The sequence below is a fragment of the Diadema setosum genome, chromosome 14 (assembly GCF_964275005.1).
Source record: "Diadema setosum chromosome 14, eeDiaSeto1, whole genome shotgun sequence".
Classification (NCBI taxonomy): Eukaryota; Metazoa; Echinodermata; class Echinoidea; order Diadematoida; family Diadematidae; genus Diadema; species Diadema setosum.
In genome coordinates this window covers 9,812,614-9,826,801 of record NC_092698.1, presented here as the reverse complement: position 1 = coordinate 9,826,801, position 14,188 = coordinate 9,812,614, and the positions used below count along the sequence as shown (strand labels likewise).

At 39.2% G+C, this 14,188-nt stretch overlaps 1 protein-coding gene across 1 annotated transcript; it reads left to right on the top strand.

The window, feature by feature from the left end:
- LOC140237778 (talin rod domain-containing protein 1-like) lies at positions 1–13,985 on the top strand. Its single transcript, XM_072317714.1, has 2 exons — positions 1–449; positions 12,220–13,985. The coding sequence occupies exon 2, from the start codon at positions 12,623–12,625 to the stop codon at positions 13,679–13,681; it is 1,059 nt and encodes a 352-aa protein (XP_072173815.1). The 5' UTR covers positions 1–449; positions 12,220–12,622; the 3' UTR covers positions 13,682–13,985.
- The last annotated feature ends 203 nt before the right edge of the window (positions 13,986–14,188 follow it).

Sequence of the window (14,188 nt, the reverse complement as noted above, 5' to 3'; positions counted from 1 at the left end):
ATTTCCTGGTACGGCACGGTCCGTGTAATGAGATGTGAAGCCCTTGGAATTATGCGACAACGACAGAATTCCAGCGCTGAAATGCGTGCTTTTTCGGGTTTATAGTTGCCTTTGGGGTAGCCCGTGTGCTTTGTACTCCTAGCACCTCGGAGTCATGTGTTGCACTGACGGCCATGTAGATAACACTGCTGCAGTCTGCTGAGGATGGATGGATGACCATCGTTTATCGGGCTTCATTGAGTGAAGGCAAGGCGTTGGTGATGCGTGCGTATCGGGATTTGGATTCACCCAGCCCAGCTAGATCCCTATCTACCATACTGAGCTGAGTAGGCTAGTGATCTTGAGACTGTAAGACTCAACAAGAGGACTTGATCTACCCTGTACTGTAGCTGATGAGATACTTGGCCTGGCATAACTGGAAGTTGAATGGGTCTCTGCGCCTCCTTCCGGTGATCAGTCTGTTCACTGTTTGGTAATTATTTAACGTAGGGCCTAGACTAGTAAAAAAAAAAAAAAAAAAAAAAAAAAAAAGAATACTAAAGTAGAAGAAGAAGAAGAAGAAGCTGCTCTAACGTTATACGCGTATGCCGTCAGTGAGTGCACTGCACTGGCAACATACGGTGGGCTCTAATTAACGTTAATTATACCGCTTCATGTTAGTTAAAAGTTTACACCTCGAAAGCTAACTAGAGGTAGGACCTAGGTCTAGACTACTAACGTTAGGTATTTAGGCCCTAGGCTACTACTATTTAACTGTTAGTATGACAGGGTGACCCTAGCCCGACCAGACCCCGTGCGCTAAGCTGTCGCGACTTACACTTGTGTACAGCGACAGGGCTGTGTATAGTTAAGGGTGACCCATACCTTGTCATTGATGTCTAGTTTAGTTTATATTACTACTAACTTAGGCCTATAGTACTAAATGTTTATGCATATGTTTAAATCACACTACGACTGTACATCACTGAAATTTTATGAAATCCCACTCGCATAAAGGAAAACTGCTGAAGATTCCAATGGAACTAGTTTTCTACAAGTTCAATGATCGATATCGGAAATTTGCAGCTATCGTCAAACATGAACGATGTGGAATAGATGTGCGGTAAAGAAGGGGCCCGCACCTCGCCACCTTGCGCTCCCATACAGTAGACAAAGCATGTGAAAGACGTGTGCGGGTGACCTTGTGATCCCTACCTAGATCTACCACATATTCCTTATGACGGTATGTAAATTTAAGATTTTCAAGAAAAACTGTTTATTGTTCGGTTTTCACCTCAGTTTGCGTGGTTGTGGTAACCCCGCAAAGTTTCAAGCGTACTGAACACAATCCTGTGCGTACATTTTTGTTCAGTGCGCTTATAGCAATTTTACGTAGGGTGATGATATTAGGGCCCCTGACGAGGTGCGGCTACCTCACTATGAATATATGTGACCCGCTACAACAAAAAGGTCCTAAAGTCGCGCACGGTCGAAGCCGTGAAAATCGAGTTTGAAGTTAGAGCATCAAAATTGGTCAAAACTTACGATTTTCTGAATTTGACATATTATTAGAGTCTGACATGTCTTCTATCATCTGTCGAAATTTTGAAGCAAAATGATGAAAGGAAAGACCAAAAAATAGCGTTTTTCTGGGCCATGTTTTTTGGCGTTTCAACGAAGCAGAAACTGGTTCGAACATTTGGATTGAGCGCCACACATAGGCTCCGCCCCTAACAACGACCAGAGTGATCTCATTGGTCAGTTTGCTGCTTGCCGCTAACCGAAGCGTGAAGCTCGCACACTGCCCAGTCGACTGGTGGGTGCGGGCGGGTTGCGCTATGCCTATCCGCTTCTCCTGACATCCTGGTCACTGATTGGTCGGTGAGGAGACCGCCGATGCTGTGTTTGAATGAGCATTTCGGGGGTTGCTAGGGCTTAACTTCTATTGTCCGGAGGTGAATACTGACTTGCGTGTCTCTTGATTGTGATTGCATCGCAAGGAGAACTTTTAGGGCGCTTTTCTCGAAACAGTGATTTCCCAGACGTCTTGACATGCTCTCTTTTAAACATCGATATCTCCGCAGCCGATTATTTTTATGAGACGTGTTATATATCAATTTAAAGCAGAAAGATTAGGAAATTGTGTCATGCAATTTTCAAATAATCGACCTCGCCCGACTTTAGGATCATTTTGTTGTAGCGGGTCACATATGATCTATGTTCTAGACAGCGGAGGAGAGCGATAACGTCAAAAAAAAAAAAATAAATAAAGGACTCCTCCGGACAGACAGAACTTTCTGTGTACTCAAGCGCTAACTCTTGAACTTAAGTCAGCATGCAGCATCGGGAGGAGGGAGAGTGCTGGAAGGGAAAGGGAGCGGAGTAATGATGTTTAGGCCAAAAAAAAAAAAAAATTGTTGCATTGGCGTAACCCGCCCGACCCTAAAAATTCCGCCGACCCCATGTTTTTTTATTATTTTTTTTTTGCTATCGATATCAAATATCTTGTTGATTGCGATCGCGATCGCACAAACCCGGAAGTGGAAACGGCTCTGGGGATATCGGATGTACGAGGGAGAGATCTAGCGCCTCGCATAAGCCTTCCTTGATCAGTACGTCATCTGTTTCCAACACGGACACGTACTCTAACAAGATTTATTTAGTGTATACGTAGCATTCAGACTGCGATGTATTGTGCACAGTTTTGCCATAGGTTTCTTGTGTGGAGAACTTACACGAATCTGTATATGTGGGACTGTAATAGAGATCGCCGTGTGCGATGAAAAGATCGTACATATGGGTCAATTTGCATCTATCTTATCTAAGTCAAAATAGTAAAATATGAAGTGAAAACATTCAGGATAGGGATTTCAACATCTTTAAATTCTGTGAAGGGGTATAATTCCAGTAATATCGGCCTCATAAATGATTTGTAGAATAGATGAACACAGCACATTCGGTGCAGCAGTTGTAACTGTTTACTGAGCTGAGCACGAGTTTTACACGTAAAATGCAGGTAGCAAAAAAAAAAAAAAAAAAAAAAAAAAAAATCCGCCCGACCGACCCTATTTGAAAATCTCATGTTACGCCAATGCAACAATTTTTTTTTTTTTGGCCTTATTGTGAAGGCTGCTTATTTGGTGTAGAAGTAGAACTAAATTGTGGGAAGTTGTTTCGAGGATGTGCAAGCAAATTTGCCTGTCCATTGATCTAGGATTCTGTTCTGTGGAGTAGACCCCTCAAGTCTAGGCCTAGATAATTATGCTCTTTGTAGAGCAGAGAAAGTGTTCTCACTTCATGTCATGTGTGACTTGAACAGTTGTGTTTGCATTCTGTACAGTCTAATGTTACCGATTACTGTTAGGAATGTTTAAGTTACTGTCTGTAGATTCAAGAATGTAGCCAATCAGGAATGATGAAATGAGTTAGTGTATCTAGCCATATGTGTGGTTCCTTGATTTTTTTTTTTTTTTTTTTGCTAACTAAATGCACAAGAGTGCAAGGAATATGCCGCAAAAGGGCATAACTGCATGCCGTGTTATCCTGTGCGGCAGATTACAGATTGATTTGTGGTACATGTGCAGCTACCTGTGTGCTCTGGTGGCACAAAAACCCAAACAATCACTTTGATTCACAAAATGTGTACAGTCAGTTGGAGAGCAGCCCCATTGTAGAAATGCTGAAATACTAAGTTTTACCACCTGTGATGATATCAGTCCATAGACCCATTTTTATATGACAAACTGCACAGGTTTGAGTTCATGGCATATCAATGGAAATGCAGCACTCTCCCTGGGTACTGTACGAGCTGAAATTTTCGCGTACAGATATTTTCGCGAATTGCTACTTGGAGGACATTTTCGGGTGTTGTTAATTTCGCGGTTGCGAGGGTCTAACTGAACTTAGTTATTCACGCGTTGTTATTTTCGCGTGTTGTTATTTTCGCGTGTTGTTATTTTCGCGTGTTGTTATTTTCGCGGTTCAAAGGCGATTCGCGAAATTCGCGAAAATAAAACCACCGCGAAAATTTCAGCTCGTACAGTATTCACAATGTCTTAAATACAGCATGCACTCAGAGCTCTGCACCTTATGCATGTTGGACTTTTGTAAATATCCTTGTGACTGGAGTACACTTCTTCCATATCCACAATTATGCACTCTCACCTCTGCATTGTTTTACTGACTGTTAAAGGGATATTCCAGACGATTTTCATAATTTCACATCATGTAGTACATAAATCGACAACTCCATGAATAGATTTTTGGAATTTATCGTGGTTCTTGAGCAGAGAAATAATAGTTTGAAAAACCTTAAACAAATTACACTGAACAAGGATAATGACATAGGAGGTTCACATATTTCAGAAATGTAGCAGTGTAATCCATTACAATACCGCTTGCTTGCGAGTTCACCTGTGTATAATCTATGCATGCCTTCTTCTTTTGTTCTGCTTCCTTGAGCCCCAACTCATGCATTCTTTTGGTGACTCTGCCATGTCATCATCCTTGTTCATTGCAAATTGTTCTAAATTTTGAAAATATTCTTATTCTTCATCCCAATTATCAAAAATTCTTAAACTCTGTCCTCAGTATAACTAATATATAGTTAATAATAATAATAATAAGGTCTTATTTACCCAGGGTAGCCTCTTCAGTGTTGCCACTGCTCTACCAGAGGGCCCTGCTATTATTATTACCCTAGCGTTGCCAGGTACCCATTTATACACCTGGGTCGAGAGGGACATTGTGGGTAAAAACATCTTGTCCAAGGATGTAAGCACTGGGCGGGATTCGAACTTGAGGTCCTCCGTTCGGGAGTCGGGAGTCTTATCCACTATGCCACAGCGCCCCCACAATATTATTATTATTATTATTATTAATATATAGTTGTTCGAATGTAAAAATCTGAAAATCATCCAGAGGTCTCCTTTAAAGAGAAGACACTAATTCATTATACTAACCTGCTATTCTAGTGTACTAAGTACTAGAAATACTTATAGTCAGAGGTAAAGGTCTCTGAGACCATTCTACAATGTAGTTTGATATCATATTTGCTTTTTAATGGTCTTTATGTGCCACGTTCGCACACCTGACTCAGTCGACGGCGTGCCAGGTTCGCATTTAGTATTCTGGTCAAAACGCACCAACCCGCCCAAACCGATTGATAATCGCCAAATGCAACAGTATAATGGAAGCATTTCTTGCAATTCCATTCCTGCCACATGTAGCTTAAATGTTATGTAATGATTGACAATAAAAGTGTCAAGCGCCATTCCCTACTGGATTTGCGAGTAAATTCTACATTTTTGAGTGTCACTTTTTTGTGTGCAAAAGTCATGCCTAAGAGAGTAATGTAGCTATTTTGGTCATTTGAAAGAAGAAAAAAATCATAGACTTGTCATACAATATACCAGATGTACATTTACATCAAAGCAGACCTTGGCATTTTCTGTGCAACTCTCCTCATTACTAGGGTAGGGTAATAATAAAGGCAGGGCCATCTGGTAGAGCAATGGTAACACTGAAGAGGCTACCCTGGGTAAATAAGAATATTATTATTATGTATTATTATTATGACATGTCCAGGGTAAAAAAAATCTGTTAAAGTTACTTTAATTTGATAAACAGAATGTAAATTCCAAAGTATGACAGACTACGTTGCTGTCTCAGAATAATGTCCCACACAGGGGGTTTGCACAATGGCACATAAAGAGTTGAGCAGCTCCACTGGTCACACCTCCCTTTCCAAAGTCTTAATAAAGAATTCTACATGTTGCAGACATTTAGACCTATGAGATTTTGTTTCTATAGCTCTTAAAAGTTATGTGACAGGTCTAGCACTCTAGTTGAACATGACTTATTCCTTTCCCCTTACTGTAGGGTCTGTACTGGTATATTCATCAGTCCATTCATCATTGAGGAATGTGATCCCAATTCAAAAATGGCTTCTTTTATTTGGACCTCCTGGCATTTGCCCCTTTCTGTTGTTGCCACACATTTAGCATAATAAATCTAAATAGTACACTTGTATACACAGCATTATGATTATCATTGTTCATGCATGAAATATGATCCCAATTTGCTAATCAATGACAAATTGTGCTGGACAATATTGTAATTGGACAGTATTGGAAAGTTTTTAGGGTTTTACAAATTTGAAAAAAACCTGCCAACCTGCAATAATGTACATTATGCCGTTTCATGGGTCAGTAGGAATCATGTGCATATATGGTAATTACTGTATGGAATCTAATGTTAACTCACTGGGCTTTGCCTTGTGGGTTACCAGTAAACAATTCCATAGTTACCTTGTGCACACAATTCCTTCTGACGTACTTGGACGGATGCATCATTTGTGTAGTGTCAATGTCTAAAAGTGTAATTTGCCCTAGTTGCATCACAGCTGACCGAAATAGAGTGCAGTGCAGCTTTTATGTTCCCTGTTTGCGTCAATCTAATATTTGACTTTTGACACAAATTTCAACAACTTTTTGCTCAACTAATCCAAGCTGTCCACATCATGACAAGTTGAGTCACTCCTACCAGGGAGGTGTTACAGAGAAGGAGATCTAGACAACTACTGGTCATGCGCGGCACCGCCGAGAAGTTATGCGTTCAACTACAGGTGTTACCCATGTGCTTTGACAAAAGAGAGCATCAATAATCGGGACTAACGCTCTCACATCTAGAAATACTTGCCCCTACTGCAATTTGCTCTCTTTTTCAATGTGATGGCAACATTGAATTTGTGTACCTTGAATTGAGTAGCGAATCAAAATGCAGTGTAAAACTGACAATTTTAACAGCAAATAGTTTAAAAGCACGCTGGAACACGCTTTAGCGGAGTACTTTATTTGAAAGATCAAAATATCCCAGATTAAATTAAAAGATAGAAAACTAATATGCGGAAATGTACGCATTATAGAAAAATATTAGGTTTTTAAATGGGCCTAATTTTCATTTCATTTCGATTTGTGCATTGCGAAGAAACTAGAAATACATGTTTATAATTTTGAATTCTTTCCTAAACTATTCTAAATCAATTCGAGTATTTCATTAAAAATTTTACGGTGAAATAAAGCTTGTAATTCAACGAAAGGTGAAATGTGTTCTTCGTCTCCGAACTTTGTCTTGCAGCTAGGGCGGTGCCACACATGACTTCAAAGCGTAGTGGAATGCTAGACATCCCATTGTAACGCCTTGAACCCTAACTCTTGTTTGCATGAATTATGAAGAGTTGCCACTCCATCTCTGTAACACCTCCCTGCTCCTACTACAACCACGACAGCTACTTGTAGTTGCAGTGGGATGTGCATTTTTGTAATTTGCTGGTGTCCAAATTATCCAAACTTTCTTTTTAGTCATCTACTATGGTTCTAACTGTACATTGTACATTTGTAATAAAGTTGCAATGAAGGTTCTTTTGCTCTGCTCGCTGATTAACGGAAAATGTGATTTCACCTGGGTATGATCTGCAACAAAGTAGAACTTTTATCAAATACAACATGTTTACAATTGTATGAAATGAAGGTATTGTAGACAGAATCGATTCTAAACAATCTTTAGGTTTCATGTTACAGCTGTAGGAGCTTGTAATAAACCATTGGATTGTGTATTTGGTTTAAACATTAATTGTGAGTGCCTTGAGCCTGTATTATTATTATAATTATAATTATTATTATTATTATTATTATTATTATTATTATTATTATTATTATTATTATTATTATTATTATCATTATTATTATTATTATTATTATTATTATCATCATCATCATTATTTGGAGATCTACATTATCTTGGGATTGACACCCTACTCGGTTGTTTTTGAAGAAGGTGACGTCCACCTTTTATCCTTCATCTCCTTATCCAGCACTATTGATCTGAAAGCTTTCCTGTGTGTTGATCTGATCATACATTGTAGCTTTTGGGATCTCTGTTGTGTTCTGTGTGCCCCTGCCTACTCCTGTCTGACAGTTATACCCAGTCTTAAATAATAAGTTTGCATAAGAAAAAGCACTATTTAGTCTTTTAAACGCACAAAACAGTTAGAATTGAACTTTGATGTCAATCATCAAGTGGACTGTTCAAGAACTCTGCTCTCTGTATTTATCAAACTGTGTGATCCAAGTTTTTTTTTTTCCTGAACAGCTGACATAACAGTATACATACTGTACTTGTATACATGTACATATATATATTTGTACACAGTACAAGTGTACATTTAGTATAGTGTAGTTCTTGCAATTACTGTAAAACATGATATATTCGCGACATGAATTTTTCGCGAATTGGAGCCCACGGCCTTTTTTGCGACATGAAATGTTCGCGAACTGCCACTGGCATTCAATGTAGTATATAGTGTAGACAAGAACTTTCGCGTGCATTTTAATTTCGCGAATCTTGGCGCTCGCGAAATTCGCGAAATTAAAATGCATGCGAACATTCCTCGTCTTACAGTACACAGTAATTTACTCAGTTTGATTTTTGCATTAGGCCAAGTAAAAAAAGAAACCAGTTTCTCGTCCTCGCGCGCATCGATTTTGGCCGCCGCATCAATTTTTTTACTATTTACTATTTTCAAAATGGCGCTGAAAATACCAAGAAATTCATAATTCTCGTCCCAGCCCGCTCCCCGTCCGCATCGATTTTCATTTGCCGAATCGACTTTTTTGATATTTACTATTTTTTCGGCCGCCGAAAAAAGAAATTGAAAATAATATTCACCTACCAATGGTGATGTCTCATCTCTCATTACGCCTTGCGTCCTCTACTTAGCTGCATATACAGCTGTAGCTTCTGTAGTGCGTATGTAATAACGCATGCATTTCACACTGCTCCACAAAGCAGTCGAACTGTAGTTGGATGGGCGCGCCACGGGCGGGCCTGGGCTGTGATGTACAGCGCACTCGGTACGTCGTGAACGCGATAGCGGCAACATTTTTGCGAACAATCGCTGATATTCCACGCGTATTTCGCGCATTGTTCGTATTTTTCCCCGTTTCTCATATTTTAGGCGGATGAAGTGTACTGTACAAATGCTTGTGAGGATTGTATGGAGTTTGTATACATTTTCCTGTCATTGTGACTATGTGCATGTGCGTGCAGTGTCGGAAGGACTGGTACGGTAATGCAGTGGCTGTGCCGCACCGTTTATTGGCAAAGTGTGCGTGTCTGTAGCTGTGTAGAGGCCCGTACACTCTGCTCTGTAACGTTGCATCTGACGGCGATTTATTGTTATATTTTGAAGATGAAATGAATGCGCTTTTCCAGCAAATGTATAATTATTAAATGGGTGTACCTACAAAATAAATAACTTTTCCACGGATTCTGGTTTGTCTCGTATTTCTGCGAGATACTTTTCTTTACGATGTAAATTCACGGACACGGCCGGGAGTCGTATCATCTGTAGTGTGGTATACAATCATTCATCATCCAAATGATGAGTGATTATCAAATGTCTTTTTAGAACATGAAGAAACATCTTTAAATGTTTAATGCTATAATGCCATATCATTATCATTTTGACATCCATCTGCAATTGTACAAGCCAGTTTCCAGTTGAATGTGCTACAATTGTACGAAGAAATGCAGATACATACCAGCTGTGTGGACACAAAAAGTCACAAACACCAATGATAAATAAAGGGCAAGTCCAAGCTATTTGATCACACAAGACTGAAAATTCAAAATGGATCAATCTACATAAACTTGGTATCATTTTAAAGCTAAGAAGTTAAAATACATGAATTTCAAAAAGAAAAAGTAAGAATCCTTCTGCATAACCAGCAATAAATTAATTAATCTGCATAAATTAAAATTTAGAGTAACGCGTGGGACATTCAAAAATTCTGCATTTTAAAACATATCTTTTAATTTTTACAAGTTTTTATGAAAATAAGTATGGTGACCTTAAGTCTGACTAACAAGTTATCATGACTGTGATTTTCAGTTTCTCAACTGATTAAATATGCAAATGAGAGATGGGCCAAAATTAGCATGTCCCACGCGTTACTTTTTTAGGTCATTATTTCTCATATGCATAAAAGTTAATGATTTAATTGACTTGAAACTTTCAAAAGACCAAATTCACAATGGACCTAATCATATCCAAGAGATAAAAAGTTAGTCTAATAAATCTCATACTTGCAATTTTCAATTAAATTTAGTAACGCGTGGGACATTTTAGTAACGCGTGGGACGATTTGTGTACAAGTCAATGGAAGTGTACCAAATCTTGGTCTTCTATGGGAAATGTGTACATTATTGAGGGATTTTTTGTAATTTTCTGAATTCTGACTTGAAATTTGGTGAAAAGTTCCACTTTGGATAAATAATTCACAAAAGATCATTACATGCTATTTTCAAGGTCACATTCAAAGTGAAATGTCAAAAAATAAAGGATAACACAGGCATTTCATATTGTTTATTATATATATTGTTCTGGTGGGTCTAAATCATTTGAATTTGCAAGAATTTATTAGAAATACATCTATTTAGATAATTAGTACCCCATATTAAAGTTTCTCTGAGCAAATGTGCAATTCACATCACAATATTCACAGTGACAAAAATGTCCCACGCGTTACTTGTCCCACGCGTTACTATACCTATCTTTCTATAATTGATCTTGAGAGAAAACAGTTTCATGATATTTTCTGAAATGTTTTGTTTCAGGTACAGTTATTGTTGTAGAAAAAGATGTGTGTAATGATTTTATAGTTCACCAAGTATTTTCACAATAATTGAGATAAAAGTAAAAGAAGAAAAAAAGGACAATTTTTGTGGTCCCATGCGTTACTGGAGAATAAATTTGCATAAATTAAATACTGAATGCGTGATTCTCATTATTTCTATTGTTTTTAATGAAGATACCTACTAGCTATCAAAAGCAGCCCAACATATGAAGTTTCAATCTTAACAGTGCAATATAGGGCTAAATCTTCTTGTGATGTCCCACGCGTTACTGGTGCAAAATAGCTTGGACTTGCCCTAAAGCAGTGTTTTGAATATCATGGAATTTATTTCAGTCGTACATTTGTTGAAAGACATGTTTTATACCTGTTTCAATTAATAGCGCAATACATCAGAATTGCAAGTACAATGGTATCAGAAATGCCATTACAACACTAAATACCAGTTTTAAGATGGTCATTTTCCCTTGACATCTGTAGTGGAAAGAAAAAGCAAATGTATTTCTGCATGCATGAAGTTTCATTTCAAGTATGGTACATATTGTTTGAAAATGCACAGAGTGCAGGCAAGACATACACTTGGGACCTGGTCTCTCATAACACAGCTACCAGAGTGATATTTCATTTCATAAATTGGATATAGAAAATAGTAAAACCCTCTCTCGTTACCTTTCTCAGAATTACCGGACGAGAAACACATATTACTTTCATTTTGACAATCCTCGAAAAAATAGTAAGATATCAAATAGTAAGGACCTCCCTCATCGCCTTGCTCAAAAAACCCGGACGAGAAACTACTTTCTTTTTTTACTTGGCCTTATGCTATTATCATGCTATTTCAAGTTGAAGTACATATGTATAATAATCTATAGTTCAACTCACCATATTTTTAGTTAACTGAGGTGCACATTTTGTGATTTGAACAAGTCATCGCATGAATTAAAAGGGCAGAGATGGGCTGTCGAAGATGCTTTTTATAATGTTCCTTTAAATTCTTAACATTACACGGAACCAAAACAGTGAGTGCATGTACATATGTACATGCATTGTTGGTTTCTAGTAATATCTGTAGCCATTTTATTGTGTTACAGACTGTCAAAATTATACCGGGTACATAGGGAGGCATACTGTACATGTAGTCATAAAAGAAATATAAGAATTTCACAGTAAATAGCTCATAATTGCATTTTCTTTGTCTCGATGAATTTGTTGGACCAAATGTAAAATTAAGGTTGAATATTTTTAATAATGAAAATACAAGGATGCGACAACAGAAGTGCACCATGTTGGCTAGTCTCATGTAAAGGACCATTGGTGTGCTTTCATACAACTACAAATGTAGGTCTCCTTGTGGCACCATTTTTTTTCCCCTAGTGAAATTGACCTTCTAGTGTAGTTGATCCCATATCTAAACACCAATATTCAAATCATTGGGGGGGGGGGGGGGTTGCAAAATCCTGAAGAGTTAAAAGTGTAGTTGGCTGAAAGCCGGCAGGCTACCATTGCATTGTGTTTTATCAAAAGGTTTTTTTGCTGTGTTTTGCAGGTCTGCTCTCCCCAATGGCTGTCAAAAGGGTTTCAAATGGGACCGCTGTCATAGTGCTCTCTGGTGAGTCATGGAACTGTGTGGAGTGTACCAGAGATTGAGCTGGGTGTTTGCGGGACACACCTCACCCTAAAGAAGTAAGTTCTCCACACATCATTCAGTGTTGGTGAGAGGTGATAAGCCGGGCACCGTGGCAGTGCAGCCCACCTACCTCAGTGGCTAGATCTTCAAACCACAGGGCTATACCAGTCTCCAAAGTGTTTCTCATTCAGTAAACAACATTTTATTCATGAATGATGAAGTACAACAGTTGTCTGTACTACAGGATCAACCCACAAGTGCATCTGCAGGGACAGTCTGCTCCTCATGTGAAAAGCAATGGATTACAACCAAACCCTTGTGAATGTCTAGCTGTTCATGGAGTATCGCTGTGTGTATTATGGCCATGTCCGCAAACGACTTATTTGGACCTTCTTCATTGATTGTTGTGTGTGATCTTTGTGAATTCAAGATGCAATCTTTTGCCGATTTGTTTCTTCTCACGAGGGACATTCGACCGGTGAACACGGACGGTGTGTCCATGATCGGGGAGTCATATTCTAAGTGCAGGGACACGTTGATAGCCAGGACAAAGGGCCTGGCCATAGCAGCAAGGGAGGTGAGGGCACAGCTGGTGAAGGGACATTTAAAAGATGCTGCCACTGCGCTCAGGCAGCTTACAGACCTTGTCGTTCATATCACAGAGTGCTCCAGCCATGCTGCATATCTTGCTGCAATAAATGAGCCAGCGTCCAAGCAAGCAGTGCCGGGAATCATAGATAGATACAAAATCTCCTGTGCAAAGCTGAACATTGAGCACTCGTGCATGAAGCTCCAACACACGCCCCTTGTCGAACTCTCCCCCTCGGATATAGTCGATCTGTCAGCAGATATTGCCAAAGAGCTTGTGCTCTTAACCAATGCAAGCAAACTTGCCAGCGACGCCAGCGATGATATCTTCCATAAAGAACAGTTCAAATTGTCCATGAAGAGTGTGACGGCTTGCACAAGCTCACTGCTAGCAAGCATCAAACGCTATAAAGTGACATTGGACGAGCGGAGTAGGACTCGCTGCCTTACTTTTTCTAAACCTCTCGTGCAATCTTGTCAGGCATTTGTTGACTATGCGAGTGAACCAGAGCATACGGGTGTCCAGGCGGAGATCTCTGAAAGTGGACGGCAGGTGCAGACGGCAATATTAGGTGGCGGCATGAGTGTTGCAAGCTCTTGTATACAGCTATGTCACTGCACACGGACAGCAGCTTTTGACTTTCAGAATCCCGATTTGATACAAAGATTGACAGTTTGTTGTACAGCAGTGATGGATGGGGCCACGCTGCTGGCTCAGGCTCTGCGGGATAAATCGTCGCCTCGAACTATTCCCCCATCTGCATCTTGCCCTCACCTCAATCATGCAGAATAACGGAAATGAAGCATAAAGAAATGGTGTAGGAGACGCTTCAACTTGAAGTCATAGCCAATGGCATAACTTACATTCATGTACTCGTACTTGCCAGCTCTGTTAATGTGCTATATTTATGTGACACCCATCCCTGGTGGCAGTTATCATTCGCACTATGCAACATGTAAAAGACGGTGCCATCTTAACGTACCAGGCCGATGATAAGTACACAAGCAGTAAAAAATAATGTTTCCATAACTGATATTTATCCATTTCAGTCTTCATACATATCGTATAAAAATGGACTTAAGGAAATACACCAAAAAAATAAAGAAAGATGAAGTAATGGTTGCCAAATTCCATCCCTCCACTCTCTTGCTTATAAGATTACTATGTTCAGTTATGCATAGACTAGAGTTCTTTTGATGTGGTAGCCTGTAGAGTGTAAATATATAATTACAGTAGCAAACAAAAATCAAAGGCCATGGTACACAGTGTATTGGAAATATTACTGTATACGCCAAATAT